The following is a 21,980-nucleotide window of genomic DNA, read 5'->3' on the forward strand; positions in this document are numbered from 1 at the left end:
TCCTTAAACAAGCCTCAGAGAATGTGCTGGAATGCAAGCCCCCACCGTCTGGATTAGTTTGTTTTTCTGACCGGAGGAAAAACAACATCACAGCAGCCACGTTGGTGCTGAATGTTCAGGCCACTTAGGAGATGGGGGGCGCAGTAGCTTCGAGTTCCATTACCTTAGAGAGAACGATGAACCACAGGGCTTCACAGACGCGCCCACCAGGACGGGGCTTCACTACGCAGATGCGCACACCTGGAGGAGGTGTACCCATCTCCCTGCTCAGTCGTCCCCACGAACGCCAATGCTCTGCTGGAAGGGTATTTAAAGCACAGTACATCTTAAACTCTCAAGCAAATCAATTTCCCCCTTCATTGCAAGTATTTTTTTAAATCTTTATTTATTTTTTAAGGAGAGAAAGTGTGAGTGGAGAAAGAGGAGAGAGAGAGAGAGAGAGAGAGAGAGAGAGAGAGAGAGAGAACACGAGCAGGGGAGGGGCAGAGAGAGAGGGAGACACAGAATCTGAAACAGGCTCCAGGCTCTGAGCTGTCAGCACAGAGCCTGACGTGGGGCTCGAACTCACGAACCACGAGATCATGACCCGAGCCGAAGTTGGATGCTCAACCGACTGAGCCACCCAGGCGCCCCCACTGCAAGTATTTTTAAATGGAAATGACTTCAGGCTTTCTTTACAGTCACAGATCTTTGAATCACTTTTAAATTGGTTTTCATTGAGTTGACCCTAAGAGAGCGAATTTTCCCACCCAGCCAAAGCAATGTGTGACTTTTCTCCCATGCAGCCTGCCTTAAAGAGACCTGTAGGACGGGCGGGAGCTGCAGGTCTGAAGGCCCCTGTGGTCCCCTGAATGGCAGCGGGTCACCTATGGTGTTGAGGCCCCGACGGCCAAGGCTCGAGGGCTGGCCAGTCAGGAGCACGTGCCGCTCTGTGCCCAAGCAACATAGCACCGCAAGGAAAGCCGTCTGCCGGCTGTGGCCATCAGGAGACCCAGGGGATCACAGAAATTTTGCCAAAACCAGAAAATGGGTTGGTAGAAGGCCCCGCCACGGGCACAGTCTTGGCCTGGTGTCTCCTGATCTGTGGCTTCTGCAGAGGAGGGCCCAGCGGCCTAGCTCAAAAAGCTACCCGGCCTGCACAATGCCAAGAGTGTCAGCCAGGGGACGGCTCAGGCCCCCTCTGCAGGTCACACACCACTTCCTCCATCAGGACCGGCTCAGGCCCAGTGGACAGTGCCCCGACTCAGGCAGGCCAGCCCCGGGCACCATCAGGCCTTGGTGGCCACCCTGACAGGCTGAAGTCCTGTGATCGCGCAGGTCCCTCCCTACACCCACTCTCCCTAGAACTAGGCACCTGACCAGCTGTCACATATCCAGACAGGGCCAGAGCCAGGTGACTGAGCAGCCCAAGGGCAGGGCCAGGCCCACGGCCCGGCTCCCGCCGCACCCCTGTGCCTTCCCCGCCAGGCCCCGCAGAGGCCAGTCTGCTGGCCTATCTTCACATCTGGATTAGAAGTTCTTGTAACTGTCACACCTCCAAGTGCTTGTGGGACGGGCATGCTTTCCGGGGCTGAGGGCACCTGAGTGCGTGTTCCGCTCGGCACAATTATGCAGGGTCCCCTCAGCCCATGACAAGTCCACACCAGGGCCTCCCCACTCTTCCCAGCTTCTGCAGCCCTCACTCCCAAGGTTTCCCTGGCATCCCCACACCTGCAGGTGAGCCCCAGGGGCCATGTCCCCGCTGCAGCCACTGAGGCCCCAGAACTTGCTCAGACCCACACTGCTGTCCGCCACTGAAGACTGGCTGGATAAACAGGTGCCCAAAGGTTTGAGAAAGACAGGCATTTTTACTAAACATATGGGGCCAGGGCAGGTGATACCAAAATTAGCAAGAAATACTGAAAGTCGGTTATAGGGCTGAAAGATCACACTGAAGTTAGCTGCCAGGGAGAGGCCCTCCTCTCTCCTTCTAGAACCTCTGCCAGCCGAAAACCTGATATTAAACAGCTTAATATATCTCTTTAATGACAAGGTGGTTGTTTTCTGCTGTGTGAATGATGGGAAGATTACCCAGGATAGAAAGGCTAATTTTCGCTTCTGTGCCTTCATTTGGTGAGTCAGGGATCCGCTGTGTTTAGAAGGAGAAGGGAGAGGGTTCACCTTATCTGGTGTTTTGCCTCCTGAGGTCATCCCTGGAAATGGGAACCAGGGCCCGTCCTTTCTGTGGCATCTGCCCGCAGGGTATCAGCCCGGAGCACAGGAGCCTAGAGATGAGGGGATCACCCTGGATTAGCCAGGTGGGCCCTGAACTCAGCTCCAGCTGTCCTCAAGGGAGGGATGAGGAACAAGAGAGAGTGGTGGGACCGTCCTAATGAAACTGCTTCCGTGCTCAGTGACAGGCTGATCTGTCCCACAGGCTGTAGCTGGCCAGCTCCTGCCTCGGCGTGTCAGGGGGGCTGAGTCTGTTCATTAGAAAAGATGGCTGGGCCCCTGGGTGGCTCAGCTGGTGTCCTCAGCTGGTGAGGGTGCTGGTGGAGAGCCCTGGCTTGGCTAGCTCAGCAGCCTATTTGTGCGACAGACCAAGCAGGGAGCCCAGCACCTGGGAGCCCCTCGTGCGTGTACCGGCCTGAGCACCCTTATCTGCTGTGCAGAACCCGCTGGCCAGGCAGGCATTTGCCCCCCCCACCCCCTCAGTGGGACTGGATGCCTCCAGCAGCATGGCAGCAGCAGTGGAAAGGACCATGGGCCCTTGCTGCTTCCGGAGGTGTTACCCCCGTGGGGCCTCACCTCAGGGGGCTGCGGGCTCACTCTCCCCATCAGCCTGGAGAGGGTGGGAGTCAGCGCAGACAGACCCTTCTCTGCCAGCTGTTCTCCTGAGGTGTCCGCAGAGAGAATGTGGCCCAGCCCCTGCCCACACCGCCTTGCCCACCAGAGACTTTCTGGGGCGCCACTGGGTTGAAGCAGGGCCATGGGCCCTGAACCAGGCCCTCCTGTCACCAGCTGAGACCTCTCTGACTGGCTGTCACTTGGCTGTGGATGGGGACGCCTCCCAGGCTGCCGTGGATCCACACAAGCTGCTTAGCAGGGCGCCCAGCTCCTAGGAAGAGCCAGTTCATGTTGGCTTTTCTTCCCCCACAGGCTTTGGTTAAAAGCTGCCAACTTCCTCTATTTTTAACCGAGCACAAGATTTCTGTTTTCCCACAACTTAAGGAACATTGAGATGTTAATAGTGGCAGTGGGAACTGGGGAGGGAGGCGTACTCGTGGAGGGGGACTGAGTGGTCCGCAGTGTGGGGTGTGGAAATCACAGTTGTTGGAGGGGCCCTGCCCTGGGAGCAGGACCTTTCTGGGGACCCTGACCCGGCTCCAGGCCCGTGGGGTGTCCTAGTGGCCAGAGGTGGTTCTGATCAGGGAGGAAACGCAGATGTATGGGGCCAGCTGGGGCCTGACTTTGGGGGGGCCCTGAGGAGAGAACCCAGGACCTGCCATTTCTAGCTGTGTGGTTCTGCATGTGCCTCTCTTCCCTTTCCTGACCTCAGACTTCCTAGTCATTAAAATGGGGACAAGGACTGAAGTCTTGAGGGCTCATGTGATTCTTACTGGATTCTACCTCTCTGGCTTCTGTCAAAACAGAGGCACCTTTTCTCTCAAAATGCTCTGCATCGGGTCTCAAAAGTCTAATAAATGTAGCCGTGACGGCGTGACCAGATCTGAGGAAGTAGACCGCATTGTACAACCTTCCCAAAGCTGCCACATCACCGTGCCCCCCCCACCAACTTTGGTGTTGCCAAAGTTTCTATATTCATTCCCTGTGCACCTGCGGTAGATGACCTCAACGTTAGTGGCTTAAAGCAACACAAATGTGTTCTCATGCAGTTTTGGGGATCGGAATCTAAGAGGGCCCTGCAGGCTGTTCCTTCCAGAGGCTCTGAGAGAGAGTGCATTTCCTTGCCGAGGAATGCAGGTAGCCTCCAGAAGCTGGAGGAGGTGAGAAAACGGATTCTCTCCCCGAGCCTCCCTTGCGAGGCCACCACGCAGCCTCTTCTGCAGTCAGATCTCCCTGTGTCTCCTTCTCATAAGGACCCTTGAGATGACATACAGAATAATCTCCCCATCTCAAGGTCCCTAACTTAATCATAACTACAAAGTCCCTCTTGCTATGGAAGGAGATTCAGACCACAGACTTTCTGGGAGAGGCCAACATAATAGTCATTCTCACTGTAGTATAAAGTACATGATCGGGTCTTCTTGACTTTACTTCTGAGCTAAGGGAAGTAAGTCCCTCTAAAGGAAGGGGTTTGGTGTGGTCAGCTCCGGAGGGGAAGGAGAGAGGGAATGTGACAGTGTAGCAGGCGCAGGCCCCAAGAACTGGTCCTGAGCAGCCCCTTGCCAAGGTTTAGCCAGCTTGGGTTCACAGGTGTCAGGGTGCTGAGGGTACCCCTGGGGGCTCTCCGGGGACCAGCTCCTTCCCTGAAACAGTCGCTGGCTGTGGTTTGCGCCTGATGCCTCAGCTGCTGTCTTCCAAGGAAAGCCAGCCATACACTTTTCCATTTCCCCGCTGCTCAGGCCTGCCGGAGGCCGGGTGGGGCCCACACTGACCTCAAGGTCCATCAGGGTGGGGCTCTGAGGCCCTGACTGCTCCCTGTATGGGAGGCAGTGACCTGTGGAGGCAGGGTGGGAGGGGGTGGGAGGTTCCTCCTGTCCCTGATCCCCTCAGAGTGGCTGTGGCCCAGCCCTGCCCTCTTAGTCTGCAGGAGAGGATGGTGACTTCCTGGTGCTGTGCCTCCAGGCGTCAGCCGCCTGGTCTCCCTACCCCTCGTCAGGGCAGGCACAGGCCGTGGGTGTCGAGCCAACCCCACAGCGTCTGATAGCATCTCCTTCCCACGTTTCCATGGCCCACGCCCCAGGAAGAGGCCCAGAGCCCCAGGTGGGCCATGCCCTTGGACTGCCCTCCACACCCAGGCCCAACTTCCACCACAACACCTGGAGGAAGAGAGGCTGCCAGGGGACTGGGTGTGCTGAGTGCGGCCTCCTGCCGGGTGCAGCGAGTTCAGTACTTTTCCGAAGCGTTTCCCCTAAATGGCTGGGTCAGCAGTGGCAGCTCCACTCCCTGGTGACTCCCTGCCCAGGAGGTGGCCGGAGGCTGGCAGACCTCCCCACAGAGGGGACCATGTCCTGTCTCCTGCCTGCCCTGTGTGCGCAGAGAAATCTCTCTGCCCTGTGCTGGTCCACGCTGCAGCCCAGCCCTGAGAACACTGTACGACCCCCTGCAGCAAGCACCCCGGCTCTGAGACCCTCCAGGTTCTCCCCTCGGGCATGGATTGGCTGGTAAGGACACCCTGCAGGAGCTAGGCTGTGGCTCATGTCACCTCACCTGACGGAGCAGGCGGGGGCCCGGTGGGATGGACTCCATGCTTCTCCTGCTGTCACTGCTGGTGCACGGCCAGATTTCCACGATGCTCATTGATTTCAGCACAGACCCGGGAGACCGGCAGGCAGCCAGCTTGTCCCTCTGGAGTGCCCTCACCAGAGTGCCGGCCCTCTTCCTGGCTGACTGTTCGGGTGACAGGGCCTGGGGTCGGCCAGCCACACCCAGAACCCTGTTTTCCTTGTGGGGAGGGAGACACACAGAACTATCCCCACTTTACAGCTGGGGAAACGGACAGCACGCTGGCTCAGCCCTCCTAGCTAGCGATGGAGAGCCAGGTCTGCCCAGTGCTGACCTGGGCACCTTCACTGGGCATCTGTCTAAAACAAATGACTGGAGAGGCCCACGCCAGAGCCCACCTTCCAACATGCCTGCCCCTCTTATCTTTGGGTGTTTCCTGAGTGCCCAGGTCGACCCTTATCAGGACTGGTTACACTAGGACCCCTACCAAGTCGCTCACAGCCTGTAGGGGTGTTTCACACATCTGGAGGCAGGCCCCAGGGGCACCTTGGAGCCTCTTGGAAGTGAAGAGTCACTGAGCACACAGACAAAAAGCACTTCGCCACCACCTCTCTGCGTTTCCAGGGTCATTCTGCAGAAGGGGTATTTGGAAGCCAGAACAGCCAGCCAGAAGACCTGGGGTTGGGGAAAGAGCCACCTCTTTGTGTAAGCAGCCTGAGGACAGAGGTCACTGGAAAACCCTGAGGCGGGAGACGTGAGGGAACCAGGAACTGTTCCGGAACCTGGTCACAGAGCTTCCAGGAAGTGGCTGGGCTCTTCCCAGAGTAGCAGGGCTCTGAGCCACCTGCTTTTCACGTGTTTGACCTGATCAGAGGAGTGGGCTGGAGTGAGGGAGAAATGAACAGATGCGAAAGCGTGGGCAAATGGAAGTGCTCACTTGTTAGCATTACAGATCAAGTCACCGCACATCAGGCAATAAGGGGTCAGTATGGGTTATGGATAGTGGTTGTGGAGGTGATCGTGGCAGTGGTGGTGGTGGGGAGGTGGTGATGATAATAGTGAAGGTGGTGATGGTGATGGAGATGGTGATGGTGTTGATGATGATACTGGTACAAATTGAAAAAATGAGAGTGGGAAGAGCTCAAGACCATGGATCGATTTGTGCCCTTTTGCTGTCCTTCCTCCATCAATGCTTCCTTTGTTTATTGCACACCTGTTCTAAAGCAGGCACTTGGCTAGGCACTCCCGTCCCCAGACCTTGCCAACAGAGGTCGAGTGTGGCAGCGCTAAGCTCCTCAATGGAAGGCCCATGCCAGGGAAGGCCCGCCAGACTGCCAGGGGAAGCCCATGGGGGTTGGGACAGATCTTGGGAAGGATGTTGGCGGCAAGTGCGGGTGGAGAGCCCACCACAGGCGAAGGTGCAGAGGTGGGGAAGGCCTGGGGGCTGGGGCCGGGAGTGGTCTGCTGATGGAACGGCAGGGGTGAGGAGAGAGGAGGGCAGAGCTGCAAAGGGCTGTGAGGTTTCTGCTTGCAGTAGTCCTGGGCTGGAGGTGGGTGACATGGACATGGGGTGATGAGGGGCATATGTGGGAAGATTGAGCCTGGCCAGCACCCTGTGGCCCCAGCTTCACCCACTCTCGGGGCCTCTCCCTCCTGCCTGGGTGCCCGGCACTTGCCCGGGGCTCACTGCCAGAAGGCCTGGGGGCTGAGGATGCAGGAGCCAAGGCCTGGCCACAGAGGCTGGGGTTGGCCTACCCTGACTGCCCGCCTGCTGCCAAGCCAACAGCAGAGCAGCAGTAATGGGATGTGCTTGTGACTGGATTCATGCCCGTGCTAGTCACTCATCTCTGGGTGGAGCCTGGAGTCTCTTCTGCCACAAATGCAACAAACCCAAACTATGTTTTCACACCACCCAAAGCTCCTTTGTGGCCGCCCTGCATGGCCGTGCCAGAAGAAAAGGCAATGGACCAGACCCTGCTTCTCTCCAAGACCCTTCCTACAGCCCTGTTATAGCGAGGGGTGTGTGTGTGTGTGTGTGTGTGTGTGTGTGTGTGTGTATACACCTGTGTGCACACGTGGCCTGTAGCAGGCAGTCAAAACTCTGGGCCCTGCCCTCGCTGACCCCCAGTGTGTCACCAGGTCTGCCCCTCCCTGGACTCACAGCCTCTGGATGGGGTAAGGACAGTTGGCCCCCAAGGGTGGGGAGGTCTGTGCCGCCATAGGTCTTGCCCCAGCAGGGCCGCCGCAGCCCTGAGTGGGGCTCCAAGGGCTGGAACGTCACTCAAGCCTCCACCTTATTGGCCAGGTCACATGTGATTCTCCCCGCCCTACACTTTCTAGCACGGAGAAGGCCCCCAACCTCTGGTACATTCTTGCTGGGTTGAGGGCTGAGTTGTCCCCACTCCCAGCCTGGAAGGTGGACACTGTCCTGTAGACATTGTCTACATCCACTGTCCAGACATTCTGTGCAGAAGCACAGAACAGACCTGGGTTTAATGCAGGGAGCATTTTTGCCCTGACACGATGTTGGAAATTCCCTGCTTACAGAGGTCAAACACACGGTCACCGGGGTCCTTGCTCCCCAGGCGTCTGCTCAGTATCTGTGTTTACAGAACAACGTCGCCTGTAGAGACTATAGAGAGTCCCGTGTGTGGTTTCTGGTCCCACGGCTGGGAAGCAGTGTGTGATGCTCCTTCAGGGAGTTCACTGTGGGGTGTGGATGTCAGAGCCAAGGGGTCCTGGGACTCGTTTGTCTCCCTGGGAGGAGACCTGGAGGCCAGGGAGGGGCAGGGCCACGTCAGCGCCACACACACAGCCGCCCAGAGGCTGCACTGCTCTGCTCAGCCCACCACACATGCTGCAGGTAGGGTAGCAGCTAGGGCTGGGCTCTGGCTTCGTGGGGGGTACCCACAGCACTGCTGCAAACAGAACCCTCCTGTCTGCTTGCCAGTCCGGGAGGGTCCAGGAGGAGCCTCAGGTCATCATCACTGTGGCATCAGGAAAGTTTTGTGAAGGAGTTCTCCTCTGAGCAGTGGCTGGAAATGGCTTGCACTGTAGGCTTCAACCAGCAGTTCCCAGCAGTGCAGAGCGTGGTAATGTGCTTGGAAAGAAATGGGTTCTGTAGTTGGTGTAGTGTTAAGAAACAGAGTGGCTGCAGCCCTTATCAGGGTCTTTATGGTGTGAATATGCACTGTTGAGACCCCAGAGGGTGCTCTAGTAGGTGTGTTACTCAAACCCTAACGTCTCTGAGGACTCCTTTTGTGCTCGAAGCCCCTGGACCTGGCTGGGCGGGAGACACATTTGGGAATGCTGACTTAGCCTTCGGGAGACAGGAGAGGAGGCCGGTTCCAGGGAGGTGGAAGAGTGACACAATGACAGCAGAGCGGAGCACAGGAGACACGTCGGAATCAGCAGATGACCCTCACTCAGGCTCAGGAGAGGGGACGGGGGCAGAGGGAGCTGATGCTGGGGAGCGGGAGGAGGCCGACTGTGCAGTCCTAAACGGCAAGTGGGACACCTCTTTAGACTTCAGAAAGGGGTCTCCCGGGTGGCCCCAAAGAAGCTTCCCAGACTCCCTCACGTCCCCAGGGAGACACTGTCCGGGCAGGGGAGCTGGTGGGAGGCTGAGAGCAGGTGGAGGGACGATTTGTGCAGCCTGAGCCTGGCTCCCAGCTCACGCTCCAGGGAAGCCACCTTGTTCTGTGCAGGGGTGGTTCCTGGAACGCCCATGGCACCTCTGCATCCACACACTCCCTGGGCCCAGGGGCAGGGGGCTGACCTCGGCCATCTGCATTTCTGGAGAATCCGGCGATATGGACCTGGTGGTGGGCTGATCAGTAGTTAATAACCAGCTCCCTTGTGGGGGAAAAGCCTGATTATAGTCTGCCAATTCCTGTGGCAAAGGCCTCCTCATTGGCTGATTTCCTGCTCCCAGAAAGAGGTCACTAAAGGTGGATTTGGGGGCACATGTCACCTCTGTTTGCATCTGCAGATGCAAGGGATGGTAACAGCCTCACGAGCAAACTATAGAAAGTCATAAAATACTTGGGAAGTGTTGAGATTTAAATATTTATTACTTATAAAATGTCACTTATGGGCCACCTGGGTGGCTCAGTCAGCTAAGCATCAGACTCTTGGTTTCAGCTCAGATCACGCCCCACATCGGGCGCCATACTGACAGCACAGAGCCTGCTTGGGACTCTCTCTCTCTCTGCCCCTCCCCCACTCACACTTGCTTGCTCTCTCAAAATAAATAAATAAACTTTTAAAATAAATGAATAATAAAATGTGACTTATGTTTATATAAGCTGACTTTTAAGGATGACGGTAACAACCACTTCAGAAAATTCTTGCAAATCTGATGGCCTGCTTTTTGCCAGCCAGGAAGAGCCACTGCACCCTTTCGCTGGAGGGTTTCACAGTGATAAACCATTGGTCTCATCCTGTTTTCTCTAGGCAGACAAGGGAGCAGGAGACACCCCCTGACTTTTTTTACTTCTCTGACTACGAGAGGCACAATGCAGAGATTGCTGCCTTCCACCTGGACAGGTGAGTCCTCCCCCCTGCACCCCAGGTCTGAGCACTATGTGCAGGTGAGCCCGATTAGCTCCCCCAACAGTCTGCTGAGGGGTGAGTCCTATAATTAGCCTTATTGTACAGATGAGAAAACTGAGGTGTGGTAAGCCCCCGGCCCGTGCTGATAACCATTCCTCTGCAGCACAGAGCTGGTGTCTGCATTGCTGATGTTGTAACTCTTGCCCTGCAGTAGGCCCCAGCCCCCGTGGCAGGCCCTACCCCCAAGCAGTGCCAGCTGATCAGGGTAGACATTGCCCATTTGGAATAACATAAAAGAAGAGAGGAAAGGAATTTTAACCCAGAGTGTTTCAGGGTATAACCTCTGGGGCCATGGTGACACCAAGAGACACGAGTCTCCACACTTGATCCCCCATCACCCATCCTCTGGGCTGGCTCTACCAGGCACAATGTGGATTCCTCTTTGGGCTCCTCGTGGCCCCTTGCTGCTGGGGAGGTGGGAGGTAGTGTCGAGGGGCCTGTGGGAAGGCCTCTCAGGGACAGTCACAGGCCTGGCTCTGGGGTCAGTTCCAAGAGTCTAACGGGAGGGGCCTCCCCGACCGCACAGCAGAGTCCTGACCTCCAGCTTGGGGTGCGTCCTAGGCCACAGCTTCAAGGTCACCCAGACTGGTTAGAATGCAGAGTCCCGGGCTCCACCCTATACACCAGGTGATTCATGTGCACACTGAAGTTTGCAAAGCCTGTTTTGCTTTGTTTTTTTAAAGATCAATAATCTTGTCTGGGGGCCCCAGAAACCCCAAGTCAGATTTTCAACAATTTCAATGACTGTGCAGTCTGAATCCAGAAAAAGGCCTTTCTATGAAAGGAATCATTGCCGCGAAGCCGATGAGGGCTCCTCAGTCAGGAAGTGGGGCCTGTTTATGACTCAGGACAGCGTGCACAACGGGGGAGGCATGCAAGACCCACATTCCTCACACCCAGCCACCTGCCCCAGAGGCAGCTCAGAAAGGCTTCCATTAAAAGCAGCTAATTGGATGCTGTTCTGACCTGATCTCTGAGGGCCCAGGCACTGGCAGGCCGGTGCTGGGAGGTCCTCATGGGGCCCGGTTTCGCCAGTCGCCAGTGGCACCAGGCAGGGCCACGGGCTCCCGGGGTGGGCCTTGCAGGACTGGGAGACAGGAGTATTCACTCGGCACCAGCCTGGCACGGGCCAGGGCATGGAGGTGAAGACCCTTCCCCTGTCACTTCCCTGCCAGGATCCTGGACTTCCGCCGGGTCCCACCGGTGGCCGGCAGGATGGTCAACATGACCAGGGAAATCCGGGATGTCACGAGAGACAAGAAGCTGTGGAGAACCTTCTTCATCTCTCCAGGTAACCTGTACTCAGGGAGGCCCTCCTTCCTGGCTGACTGCACACAGAACCGCGAGTTTACTTCCTTCACGAAAAAGAAGGAAGAAATGATAGACTTACTGCACAGTCCAGCCCATGGCCCTCACAGGATGCCTGTGGGCTGCCCCTTGCACATCGGGTGTGTCTACACAGCACAGTGTTAAAAGGCTGCCAGAAATGGCCATGTCGTCATCACTGAATCAATCCCCTGGGCCGGGCATAGAGGCTTTCCCTACCATTTGTTTGTTTTAAAGGCAAAATTAGTTCATTTTTGAAAAATCTCAGCCTCTCCAGAGAGTCTCCTCCAGGTGGTTGGGTTGGAGGAGACCTCCGTTCTCTGAACTTTCCCCCAAACTGAGACACCCCCAAGCAAAACCCTCACACGGTGATGAGGTCTCCCACTCCTCCCTCCCTCGGCTCCGCAGGTAGAGAGAGTGGGGCAGCCTCGCCTGGTGCCCTCGAGGGCCGCCACAGGGGCCTGCGTCCGGCTTGTGCTAGAGACAGAGCAGTGCTGACGTTTATAAAAGCCTTCAGGACTTCATGTGGTCGGCCTCAAACGCACACACGAGCTCCAACCCTACCAAATCACGTGCCCCAGGAACTTTTCAATGTGGCATTTCAGGACTCCTCGATCTGTCTGGGTGGCCCTGTGAGCACTTCCTTTGAGCCAGGCCCTGTGCTGAGCACCCGCTACTTGCTGGGCCTCAGGGCGGGGACACCTACCTCACATTGGGTTCTAGCAGGTGCTGGGGTGTCCCGACGATGGCAGCCAAGTGGAGTGTGGTGACAATGTGACCCACCCTGAGACAGAGGCCCTCCTGATGGTGCGGCGGCCCACAGGGATGTGCGGCCTCCCAGGCGGCCCATCTCTCTTATCCAAGCACATAAAACCCACCTGAGGCCTATAATCGGCCGCGTCTCAGGTCTGCTGGCACCTGGCTCCCGGTGGCTGTTCAGGGCGGGCTTATGTTTTCTCCGCAGCCTTCGCAGATTTGCCAGGGCCGCGGCTGTGACTTAATTGAGCTTCATTTCCATCATCCACTGCTCAAGACATCCGCAGGGCTCTGCCTCTCAGAGAGTTTAGCAAGAGGAAAGTAGGGCAGAAATCCTCCCAGAGGCAAGAGGGATGTGCCCCTACACCCCCCCCCCCCCCCGTGCCGGCAGCGTCTCACCACGTGACCAGAAACCAAAGGGGTGGGGTCTGGGAAGGCTTCTGCGTCAGCCCTAAGCCTGCCCGCAGCTGCAGCTTGGACGCCCCCAGTGACGGGGAGCTCATCAGCTGACAGGTAATTCAGCTCCTGTTTGCACAGCCTGAGCTGCTGGAAAGACCCTTCTTTTCCAAGGGTGGACACCTGCCTCCCCAACCTTGGGTTCTAGTGCTTTCTGCTGGCATACCCCCCTCCTCCACTACCCGAGACAGGAAGCTCTTCGTCCACCTCAGCCCGTCAGGGACTCTGGGATCTCTCCTCCTTCATCCTGGGCGTCCCCAGCACCTGCACCGTCAGCCTCCTCTGCTGCCCCGCTGCTGCCCACGCGGTGAGGACCCCACGGACTCCAAGCTGGCCACGCCCACACGACCCATGGCCACGCCTTCAGGACAACGGGCCACGCCCACAGGAACACCAGGCCGCTGCCCCTTGTCAGTGGTCTTTAAAACTCTCATTGCAGCATTCCTAGCTATGTCATTCAGTGTTCAAAAATTAAGATGAGACAGGCCCATCCCCCCGCCCATCACCCAGTTTATCAATTGCCAGTGGCCTTCTCCGTTAGATGGATGCTCTACACTTCTGTCCTGAGTTCTGGGGCCTTCATTACAAAACCCACCCAGAGACTGTCATAGTGCTGGCAGAAGGGGCCACAAATGCCTGTGGCTGCTGAGAGCCTGGGAGTGCCCCCTCAGATGGGGCTGCTGCTTCCGGCAGGGCCTGCACCACCGGCACTGTGTCCACCTCAGTCACCACATGGCAGAGAATGTTCTAGGCTATTCTACCACACAAGGGAACACACACATTACTGGGCACCGGCGATATGCCAGGTACTGCTAGGCACCTGCTACAGGAGGCCACATTTAATTCTTAGCCAGCCTGTGGGGTGGAGAGTTTCCTCACCCCATCCCCATCTTAAGTGATTTTGTATGAATGGCATGATGTCGACACTATCGAAGTGCGAAGTTCATGAGTTTTGACAAGCAGAGAAACAATGAACTGGTCCATCTGACCCCATCCCACCCCGCCCCGTCCTACCCTGTACCCTCGAAAGCGCTATCTTCTTTCTGTCTCTGAGGGTTTGCTTTTTCTACAGTTTTGCACAAGTGGGGGTGGCCTGCAGTGTGTGCTGTTGTCTGTCTGCCTTCTGTTGCTTGACAGCACTGTTCTGAGGTCCATCCACATCGCTGTGTAGTGTCTGTGTGTTGTTCTTTATGTCAGGGTCCTGTTGCTCTGGGTGGATGCGCCCCATGTCATTTACCCGATCATTTGGTGATGGGTACCACCGAGAGGGGACTCAGTAACCTGCCCAAAATGAAGTGGAGGAACTGGAGTCTGAATACCAAGAAAGGAAAACAAATCAAGAACTCTCTATACTTTGCTTTCTTGGTGCACAGCGGCCTCCCTGCAGGAGCTCTGCTTCTGAGCCTCAAGGTGCTCACCACGGTGCATAGCAGCTTTGCCGTGGGCTCTCACGGGACCATGGAGCCACCAGTGTCCAGAGTCCCAGCACTGAAGTCCCACATGTGGTGGGTGAAGGGGTGTGGATTCCTCTCTATAAACACAAGACAGTCAGTTACTAGTCTAAGTAAATACGCCTTCTTTCAGGATGACAGCTAAGTGCCCCACACCAAGCAGCAGTGCAGGGGCTGGGTCGGAATCCCATTGTGCTGAGCCCCACAAAAGTCTTTGTGCTTTTTGGTAAATCTCCACGGACACATCTCATACATCCTGGAAGGTTCACGCATCCGTGGGTTTCTACAAGGGGAGCCCACTACGTAAATGCCTCTAGGACAAGACATAGACCGTGAGCAGCTCCAGGGCCCCCTCCTGCTCCCTCCCAGCCACGCGGCCCCACATCGTTAAAGTGAGTCTTCTTCCTGCTACTAGGGCCTTGGTCCAGCTGGGTAGGCATAAGGCCTCTGGCCACACACCGCGGACACAGCGTCCAGTTCAAATGTGCATGGAGAGTGAGAGGGTTCCCAGAGCTGCGCCGGGCACCTTCAGGCCACTCCTGAGTGACAATGACCTCCCAACCCCACCTGAGAGCCACCCACACTTCAGATCGTCCAGGTGGGATAAGGACGGTTAAGCGTCCTGTTCTTCTGGGCCCTCCTTTCTGCCGTGCACACCCCAGTCCCAGCGCTCAGGCCTCAGGTAGAGGGAACTTGTTGGTGTCTGTGCAGAACCGCATGCTTGCCGGCTCCACGGACACCAGGCTTCCACTCAGGGCCACCTGTCTTCCCCCCCAGGTCCCCAGTGTCGGGGGGAGGTGGCCCCAGAGTGGCAGGGAAGCCGGTTCTCCTGGATTGACTCTGGCACCCACTTTCTCCTCGCCATCTGCTAAGGTGTCATCACTGAGATGGAAAGGGCTCAAGCCCCTTCCTACCCTTACTCACCCCTGTCCAAGTGCAGGGGCGACTAGTGACTGTTCACCTGCACTGGCCTCTGATGTGACGTCAGACATCTGATGTTACCTGCATTTCCTGTTCAACACTCAGCCCGTGAGCAGGCCTGCTGAGGCCCTCATTCAGGTGGGGAAACTGAGGCCCGAGGGAGTGAAGCACCACGCCAGTTTCGCACCCCTGGGAAGTGTTCCGGGCCTCACCCTCCTTCAGAAACCACATTTGGATCTCTGATGAGGAAAATGCTGTGCACTCAAGAAACGCCTTTCTCTCTGAGCGTGAAGCCATCATGAGCCAGCTTAGGCTCTTAGATCGGCAAATCCCAGAGCTCCAACCAACAGGATTAGATACAGGTTTTCCCCCCAAAGTGGAGCCGCTGCCGTGGTTAAGGGTGCATTGTGTGTCGGTGGGATGCAGATGGACTGTGTCAACATGCAGGCGAGCCCGCAGACTGATAGTTCCCGGACCGTCCTCACAGCAATGACCAGCACTGGCTCTGGGGTCATGAGGTCGGGGGAGGAAGAGAGAGGCAGGCAGTGCAGGCGGAGACCTGCTGTGTGCAGGGGGTGCGGCCGGAGCCCCTGCACCGGCTTCCCGTCCCTCTGGATGGCCGCCCACCAGACACGGAGACTGTGATGAGAAGGGCCGGTGAGGCCACGGGGAGCGAGAGCCCGTGGCCCAAAGACCTGGGAGCCTTGTGACTGTGACACAGGCAGGGTGCACAGCGGCGGGAAAGGAGACCCCTCGTCTGGGGACCTGGCCATTTACGCAGATAGGAGGGGGCTCGCACTCGGTGCATGTGGCTCTGTCTGCTGCACACCCAGGCTCCTGACAGTTCCTCCCCCAAAGAGACCAAGTTCCTAAGCACAAGAGTCTATCAGTAAATACACACCCAAGTGCCAGGGTGCCCCTGACCAGCAGGGGGTAACCTCCTGGGCCTCCAGGAGCAAGTCAGGGAAACTTCTGGGCAGCGAGAATAAATTACTCTCATCTTTTTGAAATTCATCATCTTTTTTTGGCAACATGACCAGGGCATCTGGTTTTGTTTCTGTAAGTCTGTGCCTACACACTTGGTTAGATTACGTTAAGCGTGCCCCACTCTATGTCTTAGGAAACTCATCATCTCAAAGTGTGCAATTCAGCGGTTTTGCAATTCTGGGACAATCCCGGAATGCCATCCTCACCCCAGTAGTTACTCGCCTCCCCAAGCGCCTGAACCACCAATACTTCTGGACCACTGCCTGTTCTAGACATTTCACATGAACGGGATCTGACAACACGTGGTGCCCTGTGCCTGGCTTCTCTCACCGCACACGTTCCCGTGGCTCATCCAAGATGAAGTGTGTGTCAGTGCTTCATTCCTTCCATGGGTAAACAGCACGCCGTGTTGTTGGTGGACCACATTGTGTGTATTTACGCACTGCTGGATGGACATTCGGAGTGTCCCCTCGCTTTGGCCACTGTGACCAGAGCTGCAGTGGCCCTCTGTGTGCAGTGCTGTGTGGACATGGGCCCACGTCTCTCAGGTGCAGAAGTGCTGCATTATGTGGTCATTCTGGGCCTAAGTTTTTGAGAAGCCACCAAACAGGTTTCCATGGCGGCTGCCCCGGTTTGCAGCCCACCAGCTCTGTCCTGGGTCCTAGTCTCTCCACACCCTCAGCAACACCTGTAACCGGCTGTGCTCTCGATCAAGACCTGCCTGGTGCATAAGAAGTGGCATCTCACTGCGATTCCAGTGCATTCCCCTGACGACCAATGTTTTCACGTCCTTAGCCATTTGTCTTTTCTTTGGAGAAGGATCTGTTGAACCCCTCTGCCCATTTGTCAGTTGGGTTATTTACCTTTTTATTCTTGAGTCGTTCGCCACACGTGCCAAATGCTAGGTCCTCGTCAGATCTGTGATTTGCAGACAGCCTCTCCCGCTGTGGAGTACCTGCACCTTCTTTATGCTTTTTTAAGCCCCTGAACATTGACTCTAGAATTTCTGTAGAGGCTGGTCTGAGCTCCCACAGCTGCGTGGCCTTGGGCAGGTCAGCCCCTCTCTCTGGGCCTCCATTTTCTATACCACAGGGTGGCAGCAATCTGTGAGATCTAGTGTGAGGAGGTCTGACGGATGGTGTGGACGCGGGCTGGCCCGGGCGGACGTGCAGGGAGGATGGGCATGGAATGTGTCGCTCCCCACTCACCGGTGTGTCCGTCCGCCACCAGCCAACAACATCTGCTTCTACGGCGAGTGCTCCTACTACTGCTCCACAGAACATGCCCTGTGTGGGAAGCCGGACCAGATCGAGGGCTCGCTGGCAGCCTTCCTGCCTGACCTGTCCGTGGCTAAGAGGAAGACGTGGCGGAACCCGTGGCGGCGCTCCTACCACAAGCGCAAGAAGGCAGAGTGAGTGTGGGATGGGCCGACCCCACCTCATCCTGACATAGCTGTGCTCAGAGGGGCCTCAGGCCTGTCGGGGGCCACAGGTGTGAAGGAGGGTTGGGCAGGGAGGCGTGCCCAGCTCCACCAGCTCCCCACGCGGGCGAGACCGCTGCTTTGTGAACAGACAGCGGGAAGAGGCTTCCTGACTCTGAGAACCCGAGGTGTCCCCTGCAGTGGTGCAGGCCAGCCCGGAAACCCAGCCTCTTGGTGTCTGAGCCCAGCTTTCACTCCTTGCCCTTCTTGTCCCTCCATGGAGGTGTCTCTGTGAGCGTGGTGTCCCCACCCTGTTTCCTACCAGCAACCCTCCAGAAACCTGGTATCTGGGGCTGATGACAGCCTCCAGCCATGGCTTGCTCACCTCCCAGCCCCATACTTCTGTTAATGCAGCCTCTGCCAGTGGCACTGTTCTGTGGTGACACCTCTCTCCACCCCCAGTCGTTGCTGCAGTAACCCTGCTGTGCTGAGCTGGTTCGGGCCTCCCTGTCCACACAGAGGAGGGACTCGGACTTCTCACGCTGGCTCCCCGCAGGTGGGAAGTGGATCCTGACTACTGCGAGGAGGTGAAGCAGACACCCCCCTATGACAGCAGCCACCGTGTGCTGGACGTCATGGACATGACCATTTTTGACTTCCTCATGGGTATGTCACCTCCACCCGGAGCCCCCACCCTGCATGCGATCAGCTCAGCAACCGCTTGGCTCTGTCGTTTTTACTCCGGCGTCACACGGGTGGGGGGTGGGGGGGGTGGAAAGGGGCAGCCCCGAGTCTCAGCTTTGCTTCTGTCACAGGAAACATGGACCGCCATCACTATGAGACTTTCGAGAAGTTCGGGAATGAGACGTTTATCATCCACTTAGACAATGGAAGAGGGTGAGTAGTGTCCTCCTCCAGACCTGGGAAGACCACACCCTGCGGGGTGACACTGTTCCCCAGGGCGCTCTGTGTGCCATGCAGGGCACTGGCCCCTGACCTCCGGCTTCTGTTGACAGGAAGTGCCTGTCCTGTTACTCTTTCTGATCCTTGGGGTTACCCTGTGCAGTGGGTCCTGTTATGTCCCGTGCTGCCCTGGGGAAACTAAGGCCCAGAGTAGGTGCTCGCCCAAAAGGACAGGGCTATGAGGAGGCCTTTACCCTCACGTGGACGTCTGGGACATTTGACTCAGCTAGCTGAGACAAATGGCCCTCCCTGCCCCACAGAGAGGGCCTGTGGCCACTGCTGGCCAGGGCCACTGAAGAGCGCCATCTGCCTGGTTAGCTGGCAGGGACACAGGACCCGCCATTCCCAAAGGGTAAAAGCTGCCGGTGCTCAGATGGCTCAGAGAAGTGAGCACTGGGCACCTGGACAGCTGGCATGTGGGGGCCAAGTTCTCAGCTGTGAAAGACAGCACTGGGCTGGGCTGACCGCCTGCCACCTTCTCCACTCTGCCTGCCTAGGACCCTCCATTTATGAGCCCCTGCTTGGAGCAGCGGTCAGAACACTGGGCTACTTCCCAGGACCTTCCTCATCCCAGGCCTTGGGTCCAGTGCTGGCAACAGCAGGCGCCAGGCCACACTGCTAGGATGCTAGGGACACACTGCAGGGGGACACACTGCCAGGGGCACTGGGGACAGCCACCTAGGGCCTGGAAGACCTCAGGGGCCAGTCCACACTGCCCAGCCTCCACGGCCCTGGCGTTCTAGCAGGGTGCACGTGAGGTGCTTCTTCCAGGGCTCTGGGCAGCCCAGGGGTGCTCTGTGCTGCACTCAGCACACAGGCAGATGCACTCAGGACACAGGCAGGTGCTTGGCACACAGGTGGGGCACTCAGCACACAGGTGGGCATTCGGCATGCAGGTGGGCAATCAGCACGCAAGTGGTGCACTCGGCACGCAGGTGGGGGCTCTGCGCATAGGCGCACGCTCAGAACACAGGCGGTGCACACTTGGCACACAGGCGCGCACTTGACACACAGGCACACGCTTGGCACGCAGGGGGGCACTCGGCACGCAGGCGAGTGCTCGGCATGCAGGCGCACGCTCAGCACACAGGCGGTGTACTCTCAGTACGCAGGTGGTGCACACTCGGCACGCAGGCGTGCACTCGGCACGCAGGGGGGCACTCGGCACGCAGGGGGGCACTCGGCATGCAGGCGGGCACTTGGCATGCAGGTGACACCCTCGACAAGCCTGCTCTTCTTTGGGCAGGTTTGGAAAATATTCCCATGATGAGCTGTCCATTTTGGTGCCTTTACAGCAGTGCTGCAGGTAAGGCCCCCAACTTCTGCCCCAGAGGGAGCCCCCCGCCCGGCCACAGATTAGGCAGAAATGCCCCAATCTCTGCAGCATGCAGGCTGGTGCCCCAGAGCCCTGCCTAGCACACAGCTCACACCCACCACAATGGCCCATCTCACAGATGAAGACGCCGGAGCCCAGACAGCGGGCCCGTCCCCCAGTGCTCTCTGCCACCCTCCTTGGGGCTCCCCACCCTATCCTCCTGCCGGGACAGTGGTCTGTGAGGCGGACTGTGCCCAGGCAGACGTGTGCAGCTGAGCACTGACTCCCAGGGGGTCGGGCCGTCCCTTCCCCACCCTGCGTCTGCCTGGGTACTGTGGGCGCTGCCAGGCCTCATGTGGCCACCTGCTCTGCCAGGCAGGCTCCTGGCTGTGGTGCCTCTGCCCTGCAGGGGCCTAGCTAGGCGGGCCAGGGCCTCACGACTCAGGGCTGACGCGGTTGCTCGTCCTGCCCCGGCCCTCCCGTGCCCGGTCCTCAGAGGCTGGGCCCGTGTCCTGCGAGTGGGCCTGACGCCTGTCCCTGCTGCAGGATCAGGAAGTCCACGTACCTGCGGCTGCAGCTCCTGGCCAAGGAAGAATACAAGCTGAGCCTGCTGATGGCAGAGTCCCTGCGCAGGGACCGCGTGGCGCCCGTCCTGTACCAGCCGCACCTGGAGGCCCTGGACCGGCGGCTCCGCGTTGTGCTGCAGGCTGTCAGGGACTGTGTGGAGAAGGATGGGCCACACAGCGTGGTGGAGGACGACCTGGGCCCCGAGCACAGAGTCCTCCCCGGCAGGTAGTGACCGAGAGCCGCCGGCCTGCCAGGGAGAAGGGACACGTGTGTCCACGGCGTGAATTCAGTGACTTTAGGGACAGACAGGCCACTCCCAGGGTCCGGGGGCTGCTGGGATGTGAGGTCCTTCGGCAGAGGGTCCAACAGGACACACTGTATTCGTTCTCAAGACCGGAGAAGGCTGGGGAGGGGGCGCTCTGTGCTCATGGACAGAGGCAGCCTGGCGGCGGGGGCGACCCACCCCTTTTGTATGGAAAGGAAGCCTTTATTTACTATTTTGTATTTATACATGGTGTATATGTATATAAAGAGAGAGCGATACCTATACGTACAGACCCCAGCCCACCTACCAAATACACACAAGAGGCCGAGCCCACCGGTGCTGGACTCTCCACCAAGTTCACTCACACTCTGGACCTAACTTGAAATAAACCCCACCTCTCCTCCCTCCTGGGGGCCCTGTAGCCGGACAGCCGACCGCCCTGTCTCAGCGCCCAGAAGGATCCTGATGGAATCACGGGCTGGTCGGCAGACTCCTGGTCCCAGAGTGATGTAAATGACCACGTCTTCCATTTCTCAGAGCCGCGCGGCAGCACCGGGGACTTTCCTAGGCCACTGAGGGTACTGCCCGTCTTCTGACTTTGCTCTGACAGTCGGTGTAAATATGTCACGTGGGCTCCTCCGCGGGCCTTGGCAACAGGCTTAATTTTGCAGCATTTTTGTGGAATAGATTGCAATGTGGTAAAAGTGCAATAAAAATACAGCAAATGTGCACGAGGGTCCAGGTCCCTCACACCCTGAGCTCAGCTGCTGCCCCCCTCTCTCCACAGAAGTCAGTCCTGGAGCTGGGTGCACCCGGGGCGGCCAGACGCCATGGCTGGGAAGAGGCCTGAAGGCGAGCAAGAGACATGGGCGTGGGCGTGACCTCCCGCCCCACTCCTGGGGTTGCAGCACTGACAAAGCTGGCAGGGGTCCCTGAAGACATGGGCCGGTCCCAGAGGGTGGCACTGGCACCTGTGGGCACCCCATGGTCCACAGGGCCTGAATCCTCCCCTGGGAGCCCTGCCTGGAGGCCCCCAAAATCTCCCATGCGCGGCGCCGTGGGGGCACAGGTCACATGCCAGGCCAGGCCCGCGGCTTCCACAGAGAGCATGCTGCGGAGGGCACGCCGCCGAGGGCCCACCCAAACCCTGGAGCATGAGGGTGCCCGGGAGCAGAGGGTGCTGGACATTAGAGCCCCTGGTGCCTCCTGGGCCCCACCTCTCATTACACTCCCAGCCCCACTGCTGCCCCAGGACCAGAGCTTTCCCTGTGTGGGGCACCTTGCAAAGCAGCCCACATAAATTCTTACGGGTCCCTAAAGCAACACCGCAAGGTTGATTTGCTTTTCCTCATGTCACAAATGGGTAAACTGACGCCCGGTGGGGGTCTGACCCTTGGCCCAAAAGTCAGTGTAGGTTCCCGGAATGGCCATCTGTTTGCTCCAGGGCAGGAGGGTCCCTCCATACCCCCCAGCACCTCCTGGGCCGTGCTCAGGTGCCGGAGGTCTGCCCACAGCCGAACTACAAAAGAGCCTTAGGCTGTAAAGGAAATA

General features: G+C 57.9%; 1 protein-coding gene across 1 annotated transcript in view; it reads left to right on the plus strand.

Annotated features, from left to right (window-relative positions):
- FAM20C (FAM20C golgi associated secretory pathway kinase) overlaps positions 1-21,752 on the plus strand; it is a 48,871-nt gene extending 27,119 nt beyond the window's left edge. The window contains exons 4-11 of the mRNA XM_039225956.1: positions 9,844-9,936; positions 11,178-11,293; positions 17,130-17,310; positions 17,876-17,985; positions 18,135-18,216; positions 19,529-19,588; positions 20,144-20,389; positions 21,217-21,752. Of these exons, the coding sequence (XP_039081887.1) occupies positions 9,844-9,936; positions 11,178-11,293; positions 17,130-17,310; positions 17,876-17,985; positions 18,135-18,216; positions 19,529-19,588; positions 20,144-20,389; positions 21,217-21,310 (982 nt within the window). The 3' untranslated portion in view covers positions 21,311-21,752. The remainder of the gene's footprint in view (positions 1-9,843; positions 9,937-11,177; positions 11,294-17,129; positions 17,311-17,875; positions 17,986-18,134; positions 18,217-19,528; positions 19,589-20,143; positions 20,390-21,216) is intronic.
- The last annotated feature ends 228 nt before the right edge of the window (positions 21,753-21,980 follow it).

The sequence above is a fragment of the Hyaena hyaena genome, unplaced genomic scaffold (genome assembly GCF_003009895.1).
Source record: "Hyaena hyaena isolate Hyena2069 unplaced genomic scaffold, ASM300989v1 scaffold_20, whole genome shotgun sequence".
Taxonomy (NCBI): domain Eukaryota; kingdom Metazoa; phylum Chordata; class Mammalia; order Carnivora; family Hyaenidae; genus Hyaena; species Hyaena hyaena.